Below are 27,427 nucleotides of genomic sequence, written 5' to 3'. Positions count from 1 at the left end.
ATGCAGGATTTATTGGAGCTGCTGTGAAATCTGCTGCATGTGAGTCAATTAAGTGTGCTGCAAATGAAGCTGCTGAAATAAACGATGGTATGATTGACATATCCGTAGCTTTTGGGGCACTTGGTAGAAGCGCAGCTGCATTTCTAAGAATTCTGTTGCTACAGTGACCAGTGTGGATACTGGAAAGCTAATAGATTTCCAGATTTTAACCAAACATTGTTATAAGTATAAATCAGGGCATGAAGAAGGGCATATCTGTGACAGAAATTATGAAGGACAACTAGTCGTACGGAGGCCTGTGCAGCTGTTGAAATTTATAATCGATCTGTAAACTAAAGGCGAGTGTGTTACACTAAGTTCTTAGGTTATGCAGACTCAAATGCATATAACAGTGTAGTAGCCACTCAGCCTTATGGTGAGAAGCCTATCACAGAACTGGAATGTGTTGGTCATGTCCAGAAGAGGATGGGTACCAGATTGAGGAAGTTGAAACAAAGTTTGAGAGACAAGAAACTTTCAGGTGGTAAGACCATAAGAAGCAGGCTGACAGACAAAATGATTGATCAATTACAACAGTATTATGAGATTGCCATTAGAAATAATACTGAGGATTTGTTGAAATTGAAGCAGGCAGTACGGGCTACCTTCTTCCAGAGACTGTCAGCTGATGATAAACCAGTACACCATCTTTGCCCTCCTGGATCTGGTTCACGGTGCAATTACCCCAATGCCCAGTACTTAAACAGGTCATACAGCCATAAACATTCTATCCCAGCAGCAGTTGTGGATATCATAAAACCTGTTTACAGAGACCTGGCAATCTGGAATTATTGAAGAAGTGTCTGCATTGTCAGACTCAAAATCCCAATGAGTCGTTCAATAATCTTATAGTGTCAGTGTTGTCGTAACTGCCGTCTGCGTCATGTCTGCTGTGCAGCGAGCTACGCTAATTTAAGTATTAACTCTATTTTTCTTACTTGTCACTTCTTCTTCCATGTGTTTTTGCTTTTAGGAAGCTTTTTATTGTCGAGTGCTAGTAATAGTGTTCCATAGATTTTGTGTTTGTTTTGAATACAGTCAGAGAGAGTCCGTTTAGTAAGCCATAGTGCCAGTAGTGCTAGTGTTTGTTTTCAATACAGTCCAGAGACAGGTAGGGCTATTTTCATTGTTTTCTACAGGAAGTGTCTAGTAACCACAGTTTAGTCAACTATCAGCCACCTTTAGTGAATTAGCAGTCTAGTTATAAGTTGATTAACTCTCTACAGTAAATTGATTTCTTAGGATGGATAGGATGTGTGACTGCTGTGTATGGACACAGGTGGAGCTGGCCACTGTTCGCGAACAGCTGAACGTGTTGATGGCCGCGGTTACCCATCTTCAGGCTGCTGCCTTGGAGTGTAGCGGCAGTGGGGAGTCTGGTGCTTTGCATGGTACACCCCAGGTGATACATGCTTCACCCACTGACCCTTCTGTCGACACATCTTTGCGGGTACCGGGCGCGGTTGGGCCACCCTCTTCCCAAGGGGAGTGGCGGGTTCAGCAGCATTCGCGGCGCACGAGGCGGAGGGTCAGTGTGGAGGCTGGCTGTGTGGCATCGCCTGTTCTGCCTGTGAGTGGACATGTGGCCACTCCTTCAGCAAGGTCTGAGCAGGCACATGGGGGGAGGGGTTTATTAGTTATTGGGAGCTCCAACGTTAGGCGGGTGATGGAGCACCTTAGGGAAATAGCGGAAAGGTCGGGGAAGAAGGACAGTGTTCACTCTGTCTGCTTGCCGGGGGTCTCATCCGAGATGTGGAGGAGGCCGTGCCGGCAGTGATAGAGAGCACTGGGTGCACCCGACTGCAAATTGTTGCTCATGTCGGCACCAATGACTCCTGCCGTCTGGGTTCAGAGGTCATCCTCAGTTCATACAGGCGGTTAGTGGAGTTGGTGAAGGCGGAAAGCCTCGCGGGGTGGAATCTGAGCTAGCTATTTGTAGTATCGTTCCGAGAACCGATAGTGGTCCTCTGGTTTGGAGCCGAGTGGAAGGCTTAAACCAGGGGCTCAGACGATTCTGCGGAGATCTGGGGTGCAAATTTCTCGACATCCGCTATCGGGTGGAGAAATGTAGGGTCCCCCTGAATAGGTCACGCGTGCACTACATGCAGGAAGTGGCTACAAGTGTAGCGGAGTATGTGTGGAGTGCACATGTGGGTTTTTTAGGTTAGAGAATTCCCTCCCTAGGCCCGACAAGACACCTCCTGAGATGCGGCAAGGTAGGAGTAGACAAAATGCAACAGGGAATAACAATATTAATGTGCTAATAGTAAACTGCAGGAGCGTCTATAGAAAGGTCCCAGAACTGCTCTCATTAATAAACGGTCACAATGCCCACATAGTACTAGGGACAGAAAGTTGGCTGAAACCCTATGTAAACAATAATAAATTCTAAACTCAGATTGGAATGTATACCGCAGAGACAGGCTGGAAAGTGAAGGGGGAGGCATGTTTAAAGTGATAAGAAGTGCAATAGTATCGAAGGAAGTTGACGGAGATCCGAAATGTGAAATAATTTAGGTGAAGGTCACGGTTAAACCAGGCTCAGACATAGTAATTGGATGTCTCTATAGGCCCCCTGGCTCAGCAGCTGTTGTAGCTGAGCACCTGAAGGATAATTTGGAAAATATTTCGATTAGATTTGCCCAACATGTTATAGTTCTGGGTGGAGATTTTAATTTGCCCGATATGGACTGGGAGACTCAAACTTTCATAATGGGTGGCAGGGACAAAGAATCCAGTGAAATTTTTTAAGAGCTTTATCTGAAAACTACCTTGAGCAGTTAAACAGAGAACTGATGCATGGCGATAACATATTAGTGACAAACAGACCCGAACTATTTGAAACGGTTAACGCAGAACAGGGAATCAGTGATCATAAAGCGGTTACTGCATCGATGATTTCAGCCATAAATAGAAATATTAAAAAAGGTACAAAAATCTTTCTGGTTAGCAAAAGTGACAAAAATCTGATTTCAGAGTACCTGATGGCTCAACACAAAAGTTTTGTTTTAAGTACAGATAGTGTTGAGGATCAGTGGACAAAGTTCAAAACCATCGTACAATATGCGTTAGATGAGTATATGCCAATCAAGCTCATAAGAGATGGAAAAGAGCCAGCGTGGTACAACAACCGAGTTAGAAAACTGCTGAGGAAGCAAAGGGAACTTCACAGCAAACATAAACATAGCCAACACCTTGCAGACAAACAAAAATTACGCAAAGCGAAATGTAATGTGAGGAGGGCCATGCGAGAGGCGTTAAATGAATTCGAAAGTAAAGTTCTATGTACTGACTTGGCAGAAAATCCTAAGAAATTTTGCTCTTATGTCAAAGCGGTAGGTGGATCAAAACAAAATGTCCAGACACTCTGTGACCAAAAAGGTACTGAAACAGAGGATGGTGGACTAAAGCCGAAATACTAAATGTCTTTTTCCAAAGCTGTTTCACAGAGGAAGACTGCACTGTAGTTCCTTCTCTAGATTGTCGCACAGATGACAAAATGGTAGATATTGAAATTGAGGGATAGAGAAACAATTAAAATCACTCAAAAGAGGAAAGGCCGCTGGACCTGATGGGATACCAGTTCAGTTTTACACAGAGTATGTGAAGGAACTTGCCCCCCTTCTTGCAGTAATGTGCCGTAGGTCTCTACAAGAGTGTAGCGTTCCAAAGAATTGGAAAAGGGCACAGGTCATCCCCGTTTTCAAGAAGGGACGTCGAACAGATGTGCAGAACTGTAGACCTATATCTCTAACATCGATCAGTTGTAGAATTTTAGAACATGTATTATGTTTGAATATTATGACTTTTCTGTAAACTAGAAATCTACTCTGTAGGAATCAGCATGGGTTTCGAAAAAGACGATCGTGTGAAACCCAGCTCGCGCTATTCGTCCACGAGAATCAGAGGGCCATGGACACGGGTTCCCAGGTAGATGCTGTGTTTCTTGACTTCCGCAAGGCGTTCGATACAGTTCTCCGCAATCGTTTAATGAACAAAATAAAAGCATATGGACTATCAGACCAATTATGTGATTGGATTGAAGAGTTGCTAGATAACAGAACGTAGCATGTCATTCTCAATGGAGAGAAGTCTTCCGAAGTAAGAGTGATTTCAGGTGTGCTGCAGGGGAGTGTCGTAGGACCGTTGCTATTCACAATATACATAAATGACCTTGTGAATGACATCGGAAGTTCACTGAGGCTTTTTGCGGATGATGCTGTGGTATATCGAGAGGTTGCAACAATGGAAAATGGTACTGAAATGCAGGATGATCTGCAGCGAATTGATGCATGGTTTAGGGAATGGCAATTGAATCTCAATGTAGACAAGTGTAATGTGCTGCGAATACATAGAAAGAAAGATCCCATATCATTTAGCTACAATATAGCAGGTCAGCAATTGGAAGCAGTTAATTCCATAAATTATCTGGGAGTATGCATTAGGAGTGATTTAAAATGGAATGATCATATAAAGTTGATCGTGGGTAAATCAGATGCCAGACTGAGATTCATTGGAAGAATCCTAAGGAAATGCAATCCGAAAACAAAGGAATTAGGTTACAGTACACTTGTTCGCCCACTGTTTGAATACTGCTCAGCAGTGTGGGATCCGTACCAGATAGGGTTGATAGAAGAGATAGAGAAGATCCAACAGAGAGCAGCATGCTTCGTTATAGGATCATTTAGTAATCGGGAAAGAGTTACAGAGGTGTTAGATAAACTCCAGTGGAAGACTCTGCAGGGGGGACGCTCAGTAGCTCGGTACGGGCTTTTGTTGAAGTTTCAAGAACATACTTTCACCGAGGAGTCAAGCAGTATATTGCTCCCTCCTACGTATATCTCGCAAAGAGACCATGAGGATAAAATGAGAGAGATTAGAGCCCGCACATAGGCATACCGACAATGCTTCTTTCCACGAACAATACGAGACTGGAATAGAAGGGAGAACCAATAGAGGTACTCAAGGTACCCTACACCATCAGGTGGCTTGAGGAGTATGGATGTAGATGTAGACCAAAAAATGTTTTTCTTGTAATGAAGACACTAAAGTGGGGGTCAGTCATGCTGTTATTGCTTTTACTGATGGCAACATTGGTAGCGTGAAAGTGCTACAACATATGGGAATTAATTCTGGAGCAAACTGCATCAGAGAATTTGAATGGATGGACAAGGTTTGCACTGGTATAGCAGAGTATGCAGCACAGTTGGCCACTACAGAGTCCAGAAAGAAGAAAACAAGAAAAAACTTAAAAAAGATCAAGAGGATGATATACAGTATGGTGCAGGGTGCTTCTGAGTGACTAAAAATAAAATGTTAAGCATATATTGAGTTACAGTCTATTAAAACTTTAAAAACTCTTCCTGAAAATTTACATTTTGTCTTGCATTTTTCCCTAAATCTCAGTAACTAATTCGAATAGCGAATTCAAATTTTCAGTATGTATCCTGAGCCTTCTGGACTAAAAGAAGAACATAATGTTATGTATAAATAAAATTATTTAGAATAACATACAAAAAAGTACACAAAATTTTAACTGTGTAATTAAAAAATTGTATTTCCAAAAGCAGTGGCTGAAATGCAATTATTGTAAGACTCAGAACATATAGTTTAATGTCCTGTAAAAGTTTCTTGTCAATGGCTACAGTTGTTCCTGAAATACGGGGAAGTTAAGTCACTAAATTTAACATTGTCAGGATATGGCGTTCAAACTCCCCTTAATGCACATTTTCTCCTTCCTCCACTTGGTGAGCAACACATTTATAGTATTTTCACAACAGCAGTAGCTATTTTCTTACAATTTCTTTTTGCAGGCATACCATGTGCCGGGCTTCAAGGGACATGTGGGATTTATTACCTCAATGAGTGAACACTTCTGTGGCATGTGCAACCGTTTACGGATAACAGCTGATGGCAATTTGAAGGTGTGTCTCTTTGGGAATTCAGAGATATCTCTCAGGTGAGTGATGAAACATAGAATAATCGTGTCCAAGTGAAAATTCATGTGAGGAAACCATAAAATTACTAGAAGACTGACAGACTGATCAGTATTTTACCTCCAGGAGGTGAAATTCCAAAACTTCTTATAGACACATTTGTTCCTCTTGTCCTCACATTAGTCATGGAGTCCGAGTGACCTTTGAGACCTTCAGAAACTTATCCCTCTTTCCTCTCTCATTAAGGAACTGATAGTTCCAAATGCTGAGTATAGAATAATACTTTCAAACTGTTTGCCATGCACATTAGGTATGTGGTTGGTATATGGAAGAGATAAACTGCAGTTAAATCCAGCAGGTATGAAATGAGTAATCTTTTCTTGAAGTTTTCAGCTTGCACCCTCCTCCCTCCCAGACATACAAACCAGATACCTCTAGCTAAATAATTTGTGAGTATATATAATTTGCCTCTGTCAACATCATGTTACACTAACCTATTTGTGAGATTAAATTAAAGGAAAGTAATCAGAACTGGAAATTATGTAAAGACATTTTTAGTTATGTCCCTATGTTGTAATAAAGTTAACACAATATTTCTGTCCATGTGATGGTAACTATGATTCGTCAGCCACTGTTGCCGAGCGGTTCTAGGCGCTTCAGTCCAGAACTGCGTGACTGCTACGGTCGCAGGTTTGAATCCTGCCTTGGCTCAGATGTTAAGTCCTATAGTGCCCAGAGCCATTTGAACTGTGATTCATGATTATCAGAGTCTATATGTTCCAAATAAAAATTGGAACTTCATGTGTATAAATGTACAAATTATTAGACAATGGGACCAACAACTGACACTTTTAAATTGATGACTAGACTAAGAGATTAATAATAGGAAAAAAACTGCAAGATACTTGGCGATAAGTTTGCTTCAGGACAAGGTAAGGGGGGTGAGGGGTGGGAAGAATCAGCTCTCTCTTTGTGAGCATACCAGAAATCCTTTATCAACCGAAGGTAAAATAAGATATAAAAATACAGGGACAAACAATTAATTTAAGTATCTTAAAAACCAAATGACTAACAAAATTGGAAGCTAAGAAAAGTAAGTTCATAGTAAGTAGGGTGAAACACAAGGGGCTGCAACATATAGCCATTGTTGTTTGACTTGTCTATCAAAGAAAAAAGAAATGGATCAAAACAAAATAAAAGTGAGAATGGAAATGTATCAGAAGCAAATAGGAATAAGCAAGGAACATATTCTTTAATAAAAAAAAAAAATGACCTGTGAGGCAGATGTTCCTACAATTTTATGTTCATAGCACAGCAGTCTGTGAAAGCAAAATATTTATGACATTGAAAAAAGAAAATCAGTGAGTGAAAAGTGTGTGTAGGTGAATTGTGGTGAAAGACTGGATATTGGAACTTCTGTTAGGCTGCCCAGTATTAGTTAACTTGGTAGTAAAGGAGCAAGTTTGCAAGGGCAGATAACTGTTTGACTACGTAAAATAGAGTGGGAGTATGGAAAAGCTAGTCCAAGATAAGATGAAAAAGATAACAGCAACTTAAAAAATGAATTGATAAGTTACCATGAACCCCATTCCAATCTAGTGAATGCAGTGGTTGACAATATCTTGTGACATTCGCCTATAAGGCTCAAACAATAATTGCTAAATAAAAATACAAAATGTTGACAAGACTGTATCGAAGCTGTCACTCTCTTTTGAAACAAGGGTGTTTAAACCAACAAACACGCAGGAAAGCAGGGACAACTCGGACACTAGAGGAGGATAGGAAGTATCATTGAAGGAGTGAGCATAAACCGTGTGGAATATGTGTGGTAAAAAAAAAAAAAAAAAAAAAAAAAAAAAAAAAAAAAAAAAAAAAAAAAAAAAAAAAAAAAAAAAGAAGAAGAAGAAGAAGAAGAAGAAGAAGAAGAAGAAGAAGAAGAAGAAGAGGAAGTGGAAAAATCTTGATCTGGAAACAAGGGAATAAAAATTTGCCACGCGAAGAGACAATATAGTACTGTGCTGATGAGTGTGTACAAGTGGTGATATACAATATACATTGATAAAGGAACTCTGCATTGGGCCCAGAAGACCACGCAATGCCCTTCGAGAGATGTCCTCTACTATATACGAGGGTCAGTCAAAAAGTAATGCCTCCTATTTTTTTTTCTACGTTTAATTGTCAGGAAATTTAAATGCAATTACATGGGTTGAAAACCACAACATTGAGGATCATTTTGTCATTTTTCAATGTAATCTCCACCCATCTCTACAGTTTTGGTCCATCTTTGAACAAGGGCATGTATCCCAGCACGGTAAAAATCACAGCTCTGCTTCCTAAGCCATTGACGCACGGATGTTTTGATGGCCTCCTCATCTTCAAAATGAATCCCATGATGAGCTTCTTTTAGTGGCCCGAACAGATGGAAGTCTGATGGTGCCAGGTCAGGGCTGTATGGGGGATGAGGCAAAACTTCCCATCCAATTTTGACAGTCTCGTCAGAGGTGTGACGACTGGTGTGTGGTCTTGCATTGTCATGCAAAAGAAGAACATCTGCCATTGATTTTGTTGGGCGAACTCGCTGAAGACGTGCTTTAAGTTTGTTGAGGGTTGTGACGTATTGAACAGAATTTATTGTGCATCCCTGCTCCAAAAAATCAACCAGAATCACACCCTCTGTATCCCAGAAAACTGTTGCCATAACTTTCCCTGCCGATCGCACAGTTGTGAATTTTTTCTTCCTCGGCGAGCTTGTGTGACGCCACTCCATTGACTGCCTCTTTGATTCGGGCTCAAAAAAATGCACCCATGTTTCGTCTCCGGTCACAATTTTTTTCAGAAACTCATCTCCCTCCAAACGGAAGCGCTGCAAGTGTTGGGAGGCTATTGTTTTCCTTGCCTCTTTATTCTGATCGGTTAACATTCTTGGAACCCACAGTGCACAAACTTTTGAGTACCCCAATTGTTTAATAATCGTGATCACACTGCCTTTACTAAGAGAAATAATGCGACACACTTCATCTGCAGTCACCCGACGGTCACCACGAATGATGTCATCAACTTGCTGAATGTTGTTTGGAGTCACTGCACTCACCGGCCTGCCGCTCCGCTTTTCGTCAGTCAACGGTGTTTGCCCTTCAGCTTCCTTACGACGAACCCATCGTCTAACAGTGCTGACATCCACTGTCACAACACCATACACCTTCTTCAGTCTTTCATGAATGCGTATGGGCGTTTCACCTTCTGCATTCAAGAATTCAATCACACAACGCTGTCTCAAACGAACATCGATGTCGCCCATCTTACAAACTTCTGCTGTGCTGCCACCTGTTGACACAGAAAGTTACTACTGCAGTGGATTGCAGAAGAAGGTTTGAGGAATGGCGCCAAATTCAAATTTTTCACTTAACTTAATTTCTTTAAGTAGAAAAAAAATGGGAGGCATTACTTTTTGACCGACCCTCGTATCTATGGAGAGTTAGGGGGTCAGTATACAACTCTCCAGGCTGTTATCAACTTCCAGAAGTTGAAGACACTGCTTCTCACTTGAGTAGCTCCTCAGCTGGAACTACAAGCAGAGTGTACCCTATTCCAGTCCGTCCACCGAGCAGAATTTCCCGGCTCTACAAGGAATTGAACCTGATCCCTTTCTATGGCACCCCTGTGGCATACTGACTGCATAGCTGTGGCAAGAGTCATAATATACACTTGTGAACAATTGAGTTATAACTATTCTGTTTATTGGGGAGAGAGTATGTATATTGCACCGTGAATGAAACAGTTTAGTGTATCGTAAATGGAATGTATTCAGACCTTGTACTTGTTGTGTGAGAGCGCGGTGTCTTACACACTTGTAGTGTTTGTCTTAGCATGTACGGACCAGTGAGCCTTACTTTCTAGTATTTTTAATTATATATCATTACTGGTGCCTCTGGCACTTTTGTGCTGCAATAGCAATAGCTTGCAATAGCAAACATTGAGTCAACCATGGTTTTTGGATTAGAAGAAGAGGTCAACTGGGTTGACATTGGGAATAGAGTGATGGGAAGTGGACAATAAGCAGTTATATCGAAGGGTGCATTATTTGATATGCTAAGGTTAATTATAAAATGTGGATTGGAGAATTTTTCACGTTGAGCAGAAGTAAGTTTACAGGACCAGATGTCAAATTACACATGATCCGTGTGAATCCCTATAGTCAGCATGAACACTGGCACACAGAATAATTTATAGGTAGCCTTGCTGTATATAAAAAATCAGATTTGTGCTGAACTGTCATGAACAAACTGTCACTTCTCTGGAATAAATAGACTCTGATTTGTTAATTACATCTGTGTAAATGAAAAATATAGGAAAACATAGATTGCTGCTTACTGTAAAGGAGACATGTTACATTGTAGACAGGCACAATTAAAAAGGCACTTACACAAAGCTTTCGGTCACAGCCTTCGTCAGCAAAAGAGATACAGAGAAACACACACATTCATACACACAGGCAAGCACGTGTCACACACATATGACTGACAACTCCAGTACCTTGCCCCTAGCTGCTGGACTTGGCAGTTTTTTTTTCTCTGTGTGTGTGTGCGTGCGTGCGCGCGTGGAGTGCTTGCTTGTGTGTTGTGCCTGTGTGCAACTTTGTTTTCTTTATGGTAAATAGTGATCTATCTTTCTCTGCACTGTTGATATTCCTACCTGGAATTTCCATTGTTTAATCAGTGTAAATAAGAAGGACACAGTTACATATATTCTGTCACTTGAAGACTAATACATGAAGTAAGTGGACATTATTTTTTATTGCAGAGGATCTTTGTCACCACTAATTATTAATTTTGTGTTCCAGTTAATTAGACATGGTTTCATCCTTTCGTGGATGTGCTCTTTTTGTTAAACCTTCCTGCAAAAGATCTGATTTACTTCAAATTAATAAACCTGAGTATTCTGAAAAAGGAGGTGCAGCTTACAGCTGCAGTGTGACGGTTGATCACAGGGTGATTTTATCACTGCCATATCGTGGGTAACCATGGCTCGAGACACTTATTCTATATGGGTGTGTAGTCATTGGGCTTTCTTGTACCACAGTGTCAAAGGTGTACTGTGAGCAGATTTATTCAAGGAAAATACTACCACAATCAGCAGAGTGAACTGCTATGGGCAACAGGATATCATTGACAGGGGTTACCACTGACTAGCATGGCTTTAGCAGCGAACAGGTGGGCCACAATGTAGCAAATGACTCACCAACTCAGTGACAGTCAATAAACAGTAACCATTCATGCCACTGGGAACTATCACCTCTTTGTGGGATACAAAGATGCAATCTGCACACTGCTCGTCACAGTTACAAAGATTAGCATTGGTTCGGAACAGCACCGGGGGATGCTCGAAGCATGCAGGAAGGTCGTCTGTCTGATGATTTGCGGTACATATTGCCAAGGTGGCAGGGTGCAAAATAAGGAGTGATCAAAAAACTTCCCGTGTGTGTGTGTGTGTGTGTGTGTGTGCGAGTGTATACCTGTCCTTTTTCCCCCCTAAGGTAAGTCTTTCGACTCCCAGGGTTGGAATGACTCCTTACCCTCTCCCTTAAAACCCACATCCTTTCGTCTTTCCCTCTCCTTCCCTCTTTCCTGATGAAGCAACTGTGGGTTGCGAAAGCATGAATTTTGTGTGTGTGTTTGTTTGTGTGTCTATCAACATACCAACGCTTTCGTTTGGTAAGTTACATCATCTTTGTTTTTAGATATATTTTTCCCATTTGGAATGTTTCCCTGTATTATATTATATATCAGTGCTTTCCTCTCCCACAACTATCCTGCAGACCTTGTCCACAAACAGATCTCCCAAACAATACATTCCTCCCCACCCAACAACAATGTTACTACCCCCAGACCACACAGAAGCATCCCCCTTGTCACAAAATATTATCCTGGCCTCGAATACATCAACTAATTACTCCGCCACGGATATGAATTTCTCAAGTCAAGCCCTGAAGTGAGATCATCCCTTGACAATATTCTCCCCACACCACCCAGAGTTGCCTTTTGCCGACCCCCTAACCTCCGTAACATCCTTGTCAAACCCTACAATATTCCCAGACCACCTTCTCTACCCAGCGGTTCCTACCCCTGTAACCGACCCCGATGCAAAACCTGCCCCATGCATCCCCCCACAACCAACTACTCCAGCCCCGCTACTGGTATAACATACACAACTCAAGGCAGGGCCACATGTGAGACAGCACGTCATTTATCAGCTGACATGCCTGCACTGCACAGCCTTTTACATTGGTATGACGACAACTAAACTGGCTGAGCGCATGAATGGGCACAGACGAACTGTCCACCTAGGAGATGTCCAATACCCAGTAGCGGAGCATGCCCTCCAGCATAATTCTAGGGACCTAGGAACCTGCTACACCATATGTGCCATTTGGCTTCTCCCACCCAACACCAGTACCTCGGAACTGCGGAGATGGGAACTTGCACTCCAACACATCCTTTCATCCCGCCATCCCCCTGGACTGAACCAATGTTAACCAACCTCACTCCCATTTACTCTTTAGTCTTCTCCTCTTTCCCTTTCCACTTTAGCCATTCACGCATCTTTTTATCCTACATAGTTGTGTTTATCTTTATACTATGTACCTCTTTACTTCTGTATTCATCCTCCTTGGTTTGAAGCTGGCACAGTAATTACAGTAGAATATCTTTGGCTTCCCTCTGACATCCATGCCTCCATCTTTGCTACCCTCCCTGTTTACCTTTCCCCTGTTGCTTCATAACCTGGGTTGTGAATAACTGAATCCACTTTCCCTTCTTCCCCTTTTTTCCCCTCTGTCCTCCCTGATGAAGGAACGAAGTTCCGAAAGCTAGGATACGTCAATTTTCTGTTCTGTTTTGTGTATCTATCGGCTGTACTGAGCTGAGGTAAGTACTCACCAGGCCCTCTATCTCTTTGTTAGTATTTGTTTCATATATATAAACACACACATACACACACATACTCACACACACACACACACACACACACACACACACACACACACACACACAGGGTGATGCGTATTAACATTTAAAAACCTCCAAAGCACTGTAGATGACCCTGAGACAAGTAATTTAATACAAGACACAGTGGATCACAAATGTTGGATACGATACAAATGTTGGGAAATGTGTCAAAAGCGAATGACAAATGTCACCAGATGATGTACCTTGCCATGCTTGCAGTGGTTGAGCCTCTTGGTCTGTCACACTTGATCATCCCAACCCAAGTCAAGTATTCATATCGTTGTGGCTACGGATACATGTGTGCGACTTTAGTGATGGCGTTCAGGATTTGCGTCTTGCATCTGGCAGGCAGTATTTTTTCATTGTGTTAAACAATTATGTATTTATATTGAAGTTTATTATTTTATTTACCGGTCTTGCAGTTTCCTTGATTTCTTGCAAAGTACAGTACAATGAAAACCTACCATAAGTAGATGAGTGTAAACTTCAGAATAGCATCATCGCCATTAAATGACCTTTGTTTTCTTTACTAACTAATGTCTGTAAACAAAAAGAGAAGTGACAGAAGCAAAAAACACAAAATCAGAACTGCTTTTGCTTGATTACAGCAAGGACAGTAATTTTGTAACATCTACATTTACAACAGATCATATTTACAAAATGTTTTGAAATTTGCTCTGTTTTCTCAAATGAAAGTATTGCACTGCTCAATCATTCCTTTACACTCAACCCCGACTGCTGCACATGCTGTGGGGTATGTCATCTGGTTACGTCATATGTTCAGTGTTTCTCACCAATTTTTGGGGTATTTTGAAATTTACAAAAAGGCAAATGCAGAAAGTTATCACATTTTGCTGCACAATACCTGTGTCACAGAAAAATAATGTATACAAATCTTCTCAGATTGGCCACTGAATAACTTTGTGCAAGCCTCGCAATATTTCACCAACACAACTGTTCGTCATCTTCAGGTAGTGGTGGGTCCTGTCATCACTGCTGCAAGATGTGACTGGTGATATTCGCACAGCAGAATTGAAATTTGTCAGGCTAGAAGCAGGAGTATGAATGTGTGGACAGGCACTCCCAGTTGGATGGAAATGCCATTCATAGTAGCCTTCTGCTTATGTGTTGTGGGCAATGACTGCACTTCTGGACACTCGTGTGGTTAAAAGCTGAATTAACTCTCTGCAAGGTGCTGCATCAGGTCATACATCGGAGGATCTGGTTTCTACTGTTTTAATTTCATGGCAGTCAGTGCTGGATTCTGGGCAGTGCTTAGTCAAAATTCCATATTCCTGTTGGTAAGATTGCCCACCGTATGGCCTCTTGGGAAACGTGTGGTGCCCTGTATTCAGGCAGTGCTCTGCTACCACTAATTTACTGGGTGGCATTTTTGTCAGTGCTGTTGAACACAGTGTTCTTGCACAATGTGAGGTGTCTGCCCTATATAAGATTTCCCATAATGGCATCAGATCTTATATATGATCTATGTTTTCTAGGGTCAAGATTGTCTTTAACTTAACACAAACACTTCCTTAGTTTCGCTGGTAGACGAAAAACACACTTGATTCTGTTTCTCCTAGCGATTCTTTCTATTTTTGAAAACATGCCACTGAAATATGGTAAGAAAGCCATTTGCAATGCTTGTCTAAGTATCTTCATTTACATCCCTACACTGAACTTGCTTTGCTCAGAACACATTGCAAATCTATTTACAAGAATAAACGTTCTGCTGCAACACTGTTATTAGGTTTTACAGTTCACCAGGCAGACTGTTGGTATCTGAGATCACGTGTGCTCTATGTGCCAGGGAGTGTAAGACACTACCACATTGTGCAGGGTGATGGCAACTTTTGGACCGCAAATATAACTCTGCGTGTATCAGTTTGCAGTAGAGACTATGCCCCAGTGTTCTGTCAGCTTTTCTTCTAACTGTGACATCCAGGAATGGTAAGCTGCTATCTTTTTGTACTTCCACAGTGAACTGAATATTCAGATGGAGCGAGTGCAAATGCTGCAGGGACATAGGTAGTGTCTGTATTATGTGGGCCACACCACAAATGTCTCTTCAGCATTCTGCCAGAAGGAGGAATGTTGGATATTTACTAAGGGAAATAGAGGATCTCCCATGGGAACACTGTCCACTTGATTAAAGTAGTTGGTGTTACATAAGAAATAGGATGAGGTATGCACATGTTTAAACAGCACCACAATTTCTTTCTCAAACTTGCTGTTAATAACCTCTAATGAGGGCTGCAGGGGCACTTTTGTAAGTAATGATATAACATTTGAGCTAACTAAAAGATCTGAAAGTTCTAGTTTAAGCATCTTCAGGTATTCTATGAAATCCTCTGAATTCTAAATACACTCCTGGAAATTGAAATAAGAACACCGTGAATTCATTGTCCCAGGAAGGGGAAACTTTATGGACACATTCCTGGGGTCAGATACATCACATGATCACACTGGCAGAACCACAGGCACATAGACACAAGCAACAGAGCATGCACAATGTCGGCACTAGTACAGTGTATATCCACCTTTCGCAGCAATGCAGGCTGCTATTCTCCCATGGAGACGATCGTAGAGATGCTGGATGTAGTCCTGTGGAATGGCTTGCCATGCCATTTCCACCTGGCGCCTCAGTTGGACCAGCGTTCGTGCTGGACGTGCAGACCGCGTGAGACGGCACTTCATCCAGTCCCAAACATGCTCAATCGGGGACAGATCCGGAGATCTTGCTGGCCAGGGTAGTTGACTTACACCTTCTAGAGCACGTTGGGTGGCACGAGATACATGCGGACGTGCATTGTCCTGTTGGAACAGCAAGTTACCTTGCCGGTCTAGGAATGGTAGAACGATGGGTTCGATGACGGTTTGGATGTACCGTGCACTATTCAGTGTCCCCTCGACGGTCACCAGTGGTGTACGGCCAGTGTAGGAGATCGCTCCCCACACCATGATGCCGGGTGTTGGCCCTGTGTGCCTCGGTCGTATGCAGTCCTGATTGTGGTGCTCACCTGCACGGCGCCAAACACGCATACGGCCATCATTGGCACCAAGGCAGAAGCGACTCTCATCGCTGAAGACGACACGTCTCCATTCGTCCCTCCATTCACGCCTGTCGCGACACCACTGGAGGCGGGCTGCACGATGTTGGGGCGTGAGCGGAAGACGGCCTAACGGTGTGCAGGACCGTAGCCCAGCTTCATGGAGACGGTTGCGAATGGTCCTCGCCGATACCCCAGGAGCAACAGTGTCCCTAATTTGCTGGGAAGTGGCGGTGCGGTTACCTACGGCACTGCGTAGGATCCTACGGTCTTGGCGTGCATCCGTGCGTCGCTGCGGTCCAGTCCCAGGTCGACGGGCACGTGCACATTCCGCCGACCACTGGTGACAACATCGATGTACTGTGGAGACCTCACGCCCCACGTGTTGAGCAATTCGGCGGTACGTCCACCCGGCCTCCCACATGCCCACTATACGCCCTCGCTCAAAGTCCGTCAACTGCACATACGGTTCACGTGCACGCTGTCGCGGCATGCTACCAGTGTTAAAGACTGCGATGGAGCTCCGTATGCCACGGCAAACTGGCTGACACTGACGGCGGCGGTGCACAAATGCTGCGCAGCTAGCGCCATTCGACGGCCAACACCGCGGTTCCTGGTGTGTCCGCTGTGCCGTGCGTGTGATCATTGCTTGTACAGCCCTCTCGCAGTGTCCGGAGCAAGTATGGTGGGTCTGACACACCGGTGTCAATGTGTTCTTTTTTCCATTTCCCGGAGTGTATGATGGTCATAGTCATCCACATGTTAAATTTCAAAGCTGTCATGTGGAAATTGCCAGTTGCATCTTGCAGCAGTGATGGTGGAAATCACCACCACCTGTAGATGCCAAAACGTTGTGTCACTTAAATATTGAGGGAGGGACTTGCATAATGTTATCTGGTGGGGAACCCAAAGTGTTTTTGCAACAGATCTATCAGGCAAGCCTGAAAAGTCACATATACTCCAAGCAGTAAGTACCTGTCGTAAAATGATCACATTAGTGAGCTTGGCAATTAATTAAGAGTTTATCAATAAATTTGGCTTCATTTTGCAAGAAATTGTGCTGTGTTCCAGTACTCCCTCTTCAACAAAACTAATGTCAGTTTCTGCTCCACCTCTTCAGCCCAAGATCCTATGTACACTCTTGAGCATTTGTGTAAGATACCTGTTTATTTATAAAAATAAAAGTAACTTCTATCATGACTTTCCCATTCTTGTCCAGTGGGTTTGTTATCCTGCTGTTGCCTACTGCAGACTACAAGATTACTGTTGAAGATTTCTGCAAAGTTTTTCTTCCTTTTTAGTGTACCAACATTTCACTGTGTGGTAATTGCCTGGTACTGTTTAACGGGTGTTTTAACAGTTGTTTCAGAGATGCAATACGAAGCAAATGCAGTGAGGATGACTTGCTTGCCATGATTGGGGCAGCAGTGAGAAGAAGGAAGAAACAACATCGAGGTAAGATACATTACAGCAAATGTAACTCTATAGATAGAAAGAAAATTTCTGTTTAACAAGTCATAGCAAACATAAGAGCAAAATAGAACGAAAAACAACAGTGATAGAACCTGTGTTTTTTGTGTAAACTTGGATTTAATTTTTATTTAGTATTCATTCTGATTAATGCCCATTGGTCAACAAGATATTTCAGCCCTAGAATTTGGTTCTGCAAGGTCCACCAGATAACCATATATGGCTGTTGTAACTCCTTTATTGGACTTCAGAAGTTTTCCAGCAACAAATCCTTTTTTTTTCTTTCTTTCTTTCTTTTTTTTCTTTTTTTAAAAAAAAGCTAAAATGCAGAAAACATCAAAAAGCAAACACTCACAGAAAAGCATCAGTGTCCTTGAAACAATGGAAACTCCAGTAGGAATATCAACAATATTGGAAAAGGCAGATTACTACTTACTGGTGAAGGCTGTGGCTGAAAGCTTTATGTAAGTGTCTTTTAATTCTGCCCATCTGCAGCCTAAGGTATCTTCTTTATGGTAAGTAACAGTCTGTCTTTTCCTTCATTATTCATTAGTGTTCTTTGTTTTTATTGCTGTTTAGCAAGCATCATGTGGTATATAAGGGATGCAAATAGCGTCAGATGAATCATCACTCTGGAGGATATGAAGGTGCTGCATATTGGTGTGAGACAGCATTATCTGATGAGAGTTTGAAAGAAACCTCATTGTGGATGTCCATTTGGTCGCCTGGTTAAACCTTGCAACATCTGTATTTTTGGAGTATTTGGATCTGACAGTGGCCTGATGTTGGAAAGTAAGGGCATACTCATCATCAATGTTCCAGTTGACTACATGAGACCACTACAAGGGAGCATCACTGTGTAGTGTACTGAGTACATTGTAACCTGTTCACATCTGTGACTGCCATCTGAGAACAAGTACAGTAAACTCTCGTGCAGCTACACTTTTGGCTAGCTAGATTGACACTTGACAAGTTTCAGTTTGCGTGCACCTGGAGCCAAGCATTTGCTGGTGTTTTTTGGCAATCTACTGCTAATCAGTGCACTGGTGCGTGTCAAAAGTCCAAGTATCATCAATTCGTGCGTGTGTTGGTTGAAGCTCTAGTGTGTTTCTTATTCATATTGCATGGTTTCATGCCACTGCCATCTATTGGAACTCCTTGGTAGTACAGTACATACAGTATTGTTCTATGCAGCGCAACGTAGCCCTGTCAAAACCGACAATTAGAGTGCGCCCCCTAACACTTTCCACTTGTTGTCGGTACATCAAAGCTGAGTGTTTAACAGTGAATGTACAACACCCTGTTGTGTTGCCACGTGGGCTTGGGTAGAACAGAGGAAATGGCATAGATGTATCGAATGCTTTCATTTGATGGCTGCCACAGCCTGGTTTCAAAAGTCAAAAGTTTGTCTAGTGCATCTCGAGTGTTGTCAAGTTGTGCATCTGTGTGTTTCTGATTTGAGGTTTCGTGCTCCCACTATGTGCCTTAAAGTGTCCAGAGATAAAAGGGGCCAAAAACCATAAAGGACTCAGTCGAGTGTCTGTAGAAAGAACACTGAACGTGACTACAGGCACGAAACATAAAATGAATGCGATCTTGTTGGAAAAAGAGCTTCACACTTTGCAGAGAATTGATGCTGGTGAGCCACCCACAAAAGTTGCTGCAGAGTAGGAGTACAATTACTGATTGGAAGACAAATTGATCAGGAATTTAAAAATTTTGTTCCATCCAAGCATTGGGCAGCGCAGTGAAATCTTGAAAAGCAATGAGAAAAGGTGCACATCCTCAGTTAGAAGAGGCATTATTTTTGTGGCACGAATAAATAAGAGCCAAAGGTGTGTCAGTTTCAGGTCCTCTACTTTGTCAAAATGAGCTGATGAGCTGATTGAAGGAAAGAAGCAAGAATTGCTCGGAAGTAATGGCCAGCAGGATCGTTTCAAGAAGCAGCATGGCATTCATGAAATTGCCATCAGTGCCAAATCATTATCTGGGGATGAAGCTGCTACACTGATTTTAAGAAGAAACTGCACACAATCATTGACAAAGGAGGTTATACTGGCAATCAACTTTACAAATGTGATGAAACTGGGTTGAATTACAAAATGCTGCCAATGAAAACCCTTGCCTCTAAAGAAGAAGAAATGGCTTCAGGATACAAAAAAATCCAAGAAAGATTTACTGTCCTTGCTTGCAGTAATGCCACTGGCAATCATAAACTGTGTCTTACTTTAATTGGCAAATCCAAAACACCAAGAGCATTTAGACACCAACCAACCAGTTTGCCACTGAGGTACACGAGTCAGTCTTAAGGCATGTATGAACAGTGCCATCTTCAGAGAGTGGTTCCAGGCAGAGTTTGTTCCAACTGTAGTAAATTACATGGAAGGAAAAGGACTTCCTTGAAAAGTGCTACTTCTTGTGGACAATGCTCCTTCTCACCCAGGTGATCTGCAAGATGGGGATATCAAAGTTGTATTTCTCCCACAAAATGTCACATCTCTATGTCAACCAATGGACCAAGGTATTCTTGAGGCGATGGAAAAACATTACAGACGCAAGATGCTGGAATAATTAATAGGTGTGATTGATGCTGCAGATGATTTTGTGGAAGCTCTTAAAAAAATCGATGTTTTAAGTGTCATTCATTGATTGCTGAAGCTTGGAATCTAATTCCTCCAGTTCCTCTTGTTAGGTCTTGGAAAAAACTCTTAGATCGTAAGGCAACCTAAGTGGTGGGAAGGAGGAGGCAACACCGAAACTCAAGCTGACATAATTTTGGTGAATTTACTGGAGAAGCTGGTTGTAAAGACACACACTTCGAAGACATTGAAGAGTGGATAGAAAATGGCATTTTTTCATGTGACTGAGGATGAAATCGTCCAAATTGTGACCGATCATAAAGTGTCAGAAGACTATGTTTCTGATGATGAATCAGAGAAAAATATTCCTCACACATTCTGTTACGAAGTGATCCAAACTGCCCTGGAGTACATCAGCCAACAGGCGGAGACGATTTATCTTGAAATAGTTTGATTTCAACGTTGGAGATGTATTGTTGCAGCAATAGTTTCTCAAGCAAAAAAACAAAAAAAAAGACGTTTGTGACTTCGTTACCAAAAAATAAACTCTAATGAAGCATCCTAGAACTTCTATGTCCATAACTTAAAAAGTTTTTTTTTTTTTTAATTTTCTTGAAAGTTCCTCTAGACAGACTTTTTGTTCCTTTGAGTAATCTTTAGATTTGTTTCATAATTTTGTTCAGTAGTTTATTTTTTACTCAAAAGAGTAGGTAATAATATTAAAACTCCTGTTATTTCCTGCTGCCAAATAAGGGAGATTTTTTCTGTAAGAATGCAAAATAAACGAGCTTTGTTATACAGCACTTAAAAACTTTGAGTTTTCAATCATAGTTTGGTGCGTTTTTAACATGTCAACACAATTTTTTCAGTAAAAAAGTGCAGGGTTATTTGCAACCATATCAGTAACGTTTTACATACCCTACGCACGTTTTACGATCGTATTTCGCAATATTGATGCAATTTGGAGTGTTCACATGTGAAAACAGGGGGACTTTGATTTATCTGAAATTTTTGTTATCGGAACCGGCCACCGTCCCGATCATTTAGGATAAACAGGAGTTCACTGTAATAGACTCCTTGCAACATGCTGTGTCATACAGCTAGGAGCAGCCAGACTATGGAATTGCCGTCCTGCACATAGGCTGCCATTAACACCCAAGCAAATGACTGCATGCGAAGTGGTGCCATGATCGAGAAGTACGGACTGCTAATGAATGGTGTCACATTATGTTCACTAATGAGTCCCAGTCCTGCACTGCTCCAAATGACTATCGTGGAGAAGTTCGACAGTGACCCGGGGAGATGGGGAGAGGTCCCATTCTTCCACATTTTGGGGGGGGGGGGGTCACAAAGCAGTCCCATGGTGTGGGGAGCCATTGGGTATGACTTCAGGTCACGGCTTGTAATGGCCGAGGGAACTCTGATGGTACAGCAGTGTGTAATAGTATTGTGGTGCTATTTTTCAACAGGCCAGTGCTTGTCCACATGTAGTGTGTGTCTCTTTAAGTTGTCTGCGTGATGTTGATATACTCCTGTGGCCAGAAAAATCCCCATATCTGTCCCCGATAGAACATTATGGGACCAACATGGACGTCAACTCCATCCCACTGCCTGTATCCATGATTGCAATGTCCAGTTACAACAGTTGTGGATCACCTTTCTCAGGAGGGTATGCAGCAGCTTTACGACATCCTCCCGCACTGTCCAGGCCAGACAGGGTGCATTGCTGTGTTGATAAGTGGGCTCAAACTGATAAGTTCTGTGTAAATTTGACTCTGTTTTCTTATCACTGAAATAACATCACATACCCTCTAAATTAGCTATGTTTCAATTTGTTTTCTCCCCACCTTCTGAGTGTCTCACTTTTTTTCAAGCAGTGTAATTTAAGACAGACATAAGTATATGAAAATGGGATGGCATAACACATTGCTATTCAACTATGCCCCTAAGAAAATTGTAAGATAATGGAGAAGAGCAGGTGCACTATTACACTGACTAGAACGTAAACTTAAAGATAGAATTATATTGTGTAACCTATACCGATGACATAATACTAATTGACAAAAACATCACTGATGTGCTAAAGCAAATTGAAATATTAAGGGAGCAATCTAGGAAAATTGGACTAATAATTTCACCTGGATAAAAAATTAATGGACGATACCAAAATGGCACTGGGTGAACTTATATAGGCAACAACATAGTATTCGGTGATAAAGAGTTTAAATAATTAGGTGAAAAAGACCACTGAACATCATAATGAAAAGAAGGCATAGAATCCAGACTTCAGAAAATACAAACTGTCTCTCAGTTAACTAAAAGTATTTTTCCTGGAACTCTAAAATCTAACATTGCACAACAGTGATCAAATTAGAATTTCTTTATGCATGAGAGAGACTCTTTGTCCAACACAAGACATGAAAACAGCAAACTGAATTAGAAGAATGTAAAATTGTAGTAAAAATCTTAGGTCCAAGAATAAAAGATGGAATACATCACACAGAACCCAGTGTGAAATCTCCAGGCAAATTCCAAAAAACTCTTGTTACAATGTGTCTCCAAAGAATCCAACTTGTGGGACATACAGAAAGAATGTATCCAAACAGGCAGCTCATTGGATTCCCACATACTTGAAAAATAAGATCCAACTGATGAAAACAAACAGGAAGAGACCTTACGAAATTGGAATCACCACATTTACAGTATTCTGATGTAGTGATGAGTCACACAGAGTGCAGTTTCACAGTAGCTTGATCGATGCTTGTACTTGTGCATGTAGTATATGCAAGTGTGTACAGCGTCTCTTCTGGTGTACTCACAATATGCTAATTTATGGCCGAGCAGTAAACCGGATCCCTACTCGGTTCCAGTGTGCTGTGCTAATTATTCTTCTTCACTATACATTTATGCTTGGAGCTGCAAGAGAGGCCATTTTCCGGATAGTGCCACAAAAACAACAAATTCTCAGATATCAGTTTAACTTAAACTCTTCAACATCATAGACAACATTTCACATTAATATGTTGCAGAACACTAGATTAGTGTTAAAATTGCCAGAGTAAACATTGTTCTCCATGTGACAGATTGTCACCCGATGTCCAAAATCGATAAATTTTATATCTCTGCACAGAGAAGCAGCTGGTTGCTCATTGTCATCTGTGGTGCTAATCAATGGGTCGAGCTCGTTGCTGGCACAGCGCCACCTCAGAGTAAGTGGCCCCTCATCCCAGCAGGTGGCGATGTTTAAACACCCGTATAGCTCACAAGACTTACTGCGTCTGTGGATAACTCCATCTCTGCACAGAACTTCCCACATTTCCCACACAGTGGGCCCTCGTGTCTCTTACACACAATAAATCTTCAAACTTATTTCATTGGCTAAGTTAAATTTCGAGTGTGACATGCTATTTCGTAAAAAATAGCAAACGGTAGACATGGATGTTATTGTGACACTTTCCTAAGGCAACATTTGTGTATTACACTTGTAGAAGTGCACTGCAACATAAAACAGTAGACCGTAAGTTCAAACAATGGAAACTACAGGTTGGAATATCAGCAGTGTAGGAAAAGATAGAGTGCTAATTACCATAAAGATGGCACGTTAAAATGCAGACAGGCACAGTTAAGACACTTACACATAAGCTTTTGGCCACAACCTTCATCAGAAAAAGAAATAGAAATACACACCATTCATTCACACAAGCAAGCACACCACACACACACATGACCACCAACTCAGACAGCTCAGGCCAGAATGCTAGCCTGTAAGTTTGCTACACAATAAAATAATTATTCTGAGCTACAAGAAAAATGGATTCAAAGAACTAAACTGCTTGAAGAAAAAAAAGGGAAGCTCCCTGAAGCAACGTAGTTTCACGAGTGTGCATACCAGTGGTAAATTATGAGAGTCGCAACTCTCTGAAATGGATAAAAAGGTCACCAGATTGCATTAGCTTTGTTTGTGTCTCGGATTGTTACCGTGACTGGTAGGAGCTATAAGAGATGTGAAGAGCGTAAGATGTCGAGTGATCCCTGTTAAGGACACAGATGCCCTGTACTTCTGTGAGTCAGCATTATCAGCACGTAACAAAATTTGAAGGGGCCTAATTGTGTGTCTCCATTTGCCAGGCTGATTGAATTATGCAGTATGCAGATTTGTGAGACATTCAGATGTGGTAGTGTCCCCATGTTGGACTGCTTGGGTACGTAAGGGCGGTTTGCTTGTCAGCAAGCTTCCGGTTGACCGTGTCTGACGAGCCCATGGGAGAATTGCTGCAAGTACGCCGAGCACATTGTAACCCTTTCACACCTGCACCTGTCATGTGATCAGCAGTGAGTCACATTCTACAAGACCCGCGATGACAGTTGTCAGTGAGTATGACAACGACATAGGGAGAGGGCGTTTGGGGCAGCATCGGATATGACTTCAGGTCACTCTGACAGCACAGCATCCTCATTTGCTACCTCCATGTCCAACGGAGTTACAAGAGACAGAGCAGTGAAAACATATCCAGTTGTTGACTCACAAAGCGGTTTTGAGCTGTGACGCATGTAGTCTTAAGTGAATCATTCATACAAAAAGAAAAGAAGAGGAAGCTAAAGTCAGAATGTGAAAAAATTGGAGAATGGAATAGATATTTGAAGACTTCACACTTGAAACTCCCAGTTTTCCTATTGTGAAAGTGCCTTTGTGACCATATGCATTTCACTGATGATAAACTTTTTTTTCCCCCTGGGTCTTGGCTCCATATTTTTTCATCCGGTTGAGTCAGAATACTTGCATAGTATTTGTGAGGTATTGTTTCAGTCTTGCAAGCTAATCTAAAATACAATCCCTTTAGCATCCTAGAAAACAATGACCACTCTTTCTCTCCGATTAAGTCACCTTGGCTATTTTTGTGCAACTGCTGTTTCATTTCATCCACGGGAACAGATTGGTGCATAGAATCAGTTGTGTGTCAGATTGTCCCAAATTGTTTTTCACATTAGGTTGTAGTCAGGCTTCAACAGACATGCCACTCACTTTCTGGTATGGCCACGGCATCAACTGTTTTGCACATCTTTTTAATTACTGATCTTGCAATATCACACTGTGTTCTTTCTCAGCATTTTCATATTTGATTGTAATTCTAGGAAGTAGTTCATGAGTCATCTTACAGAGACATATGCCACATATGAATTCAGCCACCCATTACTTAACTGTTGACTATGAAGGAACTCCCCCCATGAACCATGGACCTTACCGTTGGTGGGGAGGCTTGTGTGCCTCAGCGATACAGATGGCCGTACCGTAGGTGCAACCACAACGGAGGGGTTTCTGTTGAGAGGCCAGATAAACATGTGGTTCCTGAAGAGGGGCAGCAGCCTTTTCAGTAGTTGCAGGGGCAACAGTCTGGATGATTGACTGATCTGGCCATGTAACATTAACCAAAACACCTTGCTGTGCTGGTACTGCGAACGGCTGAAAGCAAGGGGAAACTACAGCCATAATTTTTCCCGAGGACATGCAGCTCTTCAACTTGACTAGAAGAAGAGATCGGTTGGTAGGACATGTTTTGAGGCATCAAGGGATCACAAATTTAGCATTGGAGGGCAGCGTGGAGGGTAAAAATCGTAGAGGGAGACCAAGAGATGAATACACTAAGCAGATTCAGAAGGATGTAGGTTGCAGTAGGTACTGGGAGATGAAGAAGCTTGCACAGGATAGAGTAGCATGGAGAGCTGCATCAAACCAGTCTCAGGACTGAAGACCACAACAACAACAACAACATGAAGGAACTGACTCCTAATAAGTAAGATGATGCCTGTAGAAAAGTACAACAAAACAGTAATCTCAAAAAAGGACAGGATAGACAGTACATTCTGTAGGACATATTAAAAGTGATTGGTAAAAGAGACTTGGTGTGTTAAATGCAGCTTTTGTTTACATGATAATTGAATTGGATAGATAAACAACCTACTTGCTAAGTGGCGGCAGAACACACACATAAAAGAAGATTATAATTAGGCGAGCTTCAGAGCCAGTAGCTCATTCTTCAGGCAGAAGGGTTGAAGTTGAAGGAAGAGGGGTGAAGGATAGGTCTAGGAAAAAGGGTAGATTTTGAGAAAGTTACCCAGAACTGCAGATCAAGGGCTGACTTTCCAGATGGGATGTGATTCCACATCTACATACATACTCCACTAGCCACCATATGGTGCATGGCAGAAGGTACCCTGTCTCACTACAATAGTCTAAATAAAATTACTTGATAGTTGACATCAATCACTTGCTGCAACAATGTTGCCACATTGGCTACCAGCTACCGTTTGGTTACAGGTGACAACAAACAAGCAGCTCACTTCACAAATTATGTTAAATGTTTAACACAGAGCAATTTTTCTAGTGGCTGGTGCAAGGTATGTCAGAAATGTTGGATACTCTGTCGACTATTGATTTAAAGTGACCAGTGACTGAACTGGGGCAGACGACCCGTTTTGTATCCCTGACTGTAAACTTGTGTCCTAACCCAGCCGAGAAAATTGTGGTCAACAGTCTGCAGCAGTACTAATATCATGATCGCTTTGTTCATGGCAATTAAAGCTAACCCTTAAGGGTAAACGCACGACAACAAAAACTCAATTTCAGGGCTGAAAGCAAATTGAAATTTCTCCATGTCATTTGTTACCTGTAACTATCCTTACACTAGCTGCACATGCTGCCATGTTAGAAACCAGTGAACAGTCCATGTGGGCACTTGGTCGTGGATTATAGATGACTGAGGCAGATTCCAAATGAAGAAATAATGACAGGAAGAAAAATAAGACCAAATAGAACAGTCAAAACAATGATGAAAAATGATGCAGCAAATTATTAAAAATAGAAAAAAATATATTTAAACCAATTAATTGAATGAAAATAATAATCACACTCTTTTGGTTAGATTTAAAAATAAAAATTTTGCTACATTGATGAGATTCAAACCTACAACATGCTACATATTAGATTAATCTGCCAACCATTGTGCTATGCCACAGCACTGCATGAAGTATTTATATATGTGAATGTAGTGACCCAGTTGCAACTATGAATTGCAACCTTAAAAATTTCAGTTTCACGCAGTGTAGTGAAAAGCTTATCTAATGTAAGATGATCTCTGTGAATATGATAACTATATGTATGATACTGAATCACACCTTGTGCTGAGTTATTCAGTAGTGTTTGGTTAGTGCTATGAATGAAATGTGTGTCTTTCATTAGCATTGTTAATGTGTGTTGTTTTTGGTGTAGCTATCGCGTGTCATGAAATACATAATAAAAGTGTCGGGCTCATAATTCGGGATACAAATACATCAAGAAAGAATGCTGAACC

The 27,427-nt window shown here is 41.7% G+C and overlaps 1 protein-coding gene across 1 annotated transcript in view; it reads left to right on the top strand.

Annotated features, from left to right (window-relative positions):
• The window catches only part of LOC126483668 (molybdenum cofactor biosynthesis protein 1-like), a 324,074-nt gene that overhangs the window by 284,283 nt on the left and 12,364 nt on the right, over nucleotides 1-27,427 (top strand). The window contains exons 6-7 of the mRNA XM_050106732.1: nucleotides 5,964-5,998; nucleotides 17,399-17,484. Of these exons, the coding sequence (XP_049962689.1) occupies nucleotides 5,964-5,998; nucleotides 17,399-17,484 (121 nt within the window). The remainder of the gene's footprint in view (nucleotides 1-5,963; nucleotides 5,999-17,398; nucleotides 17,485-27,427) is intronic.

Source organism: Schistocerca serialis, chromosome 6 (genome assembly GCF_023864345.2).
Source record: "Schistocerca serialis cubense isolate TAMUIC-IGC-003099 chromosome 6, iqSchSeri2.2, whole genome shotgun sequence".
Lineage (NCBI taxonomy): Eukaryota > Metazoa > Arthropoda > Insecta > Orthoptera > Acrididae > Schistocerca > Schistocerca serialis.
The sequence above is the reverse complement of the archived record's forward strand: the minus strand, read 5'-3'. Positions and strand labels throughout refer to the sequence as shown.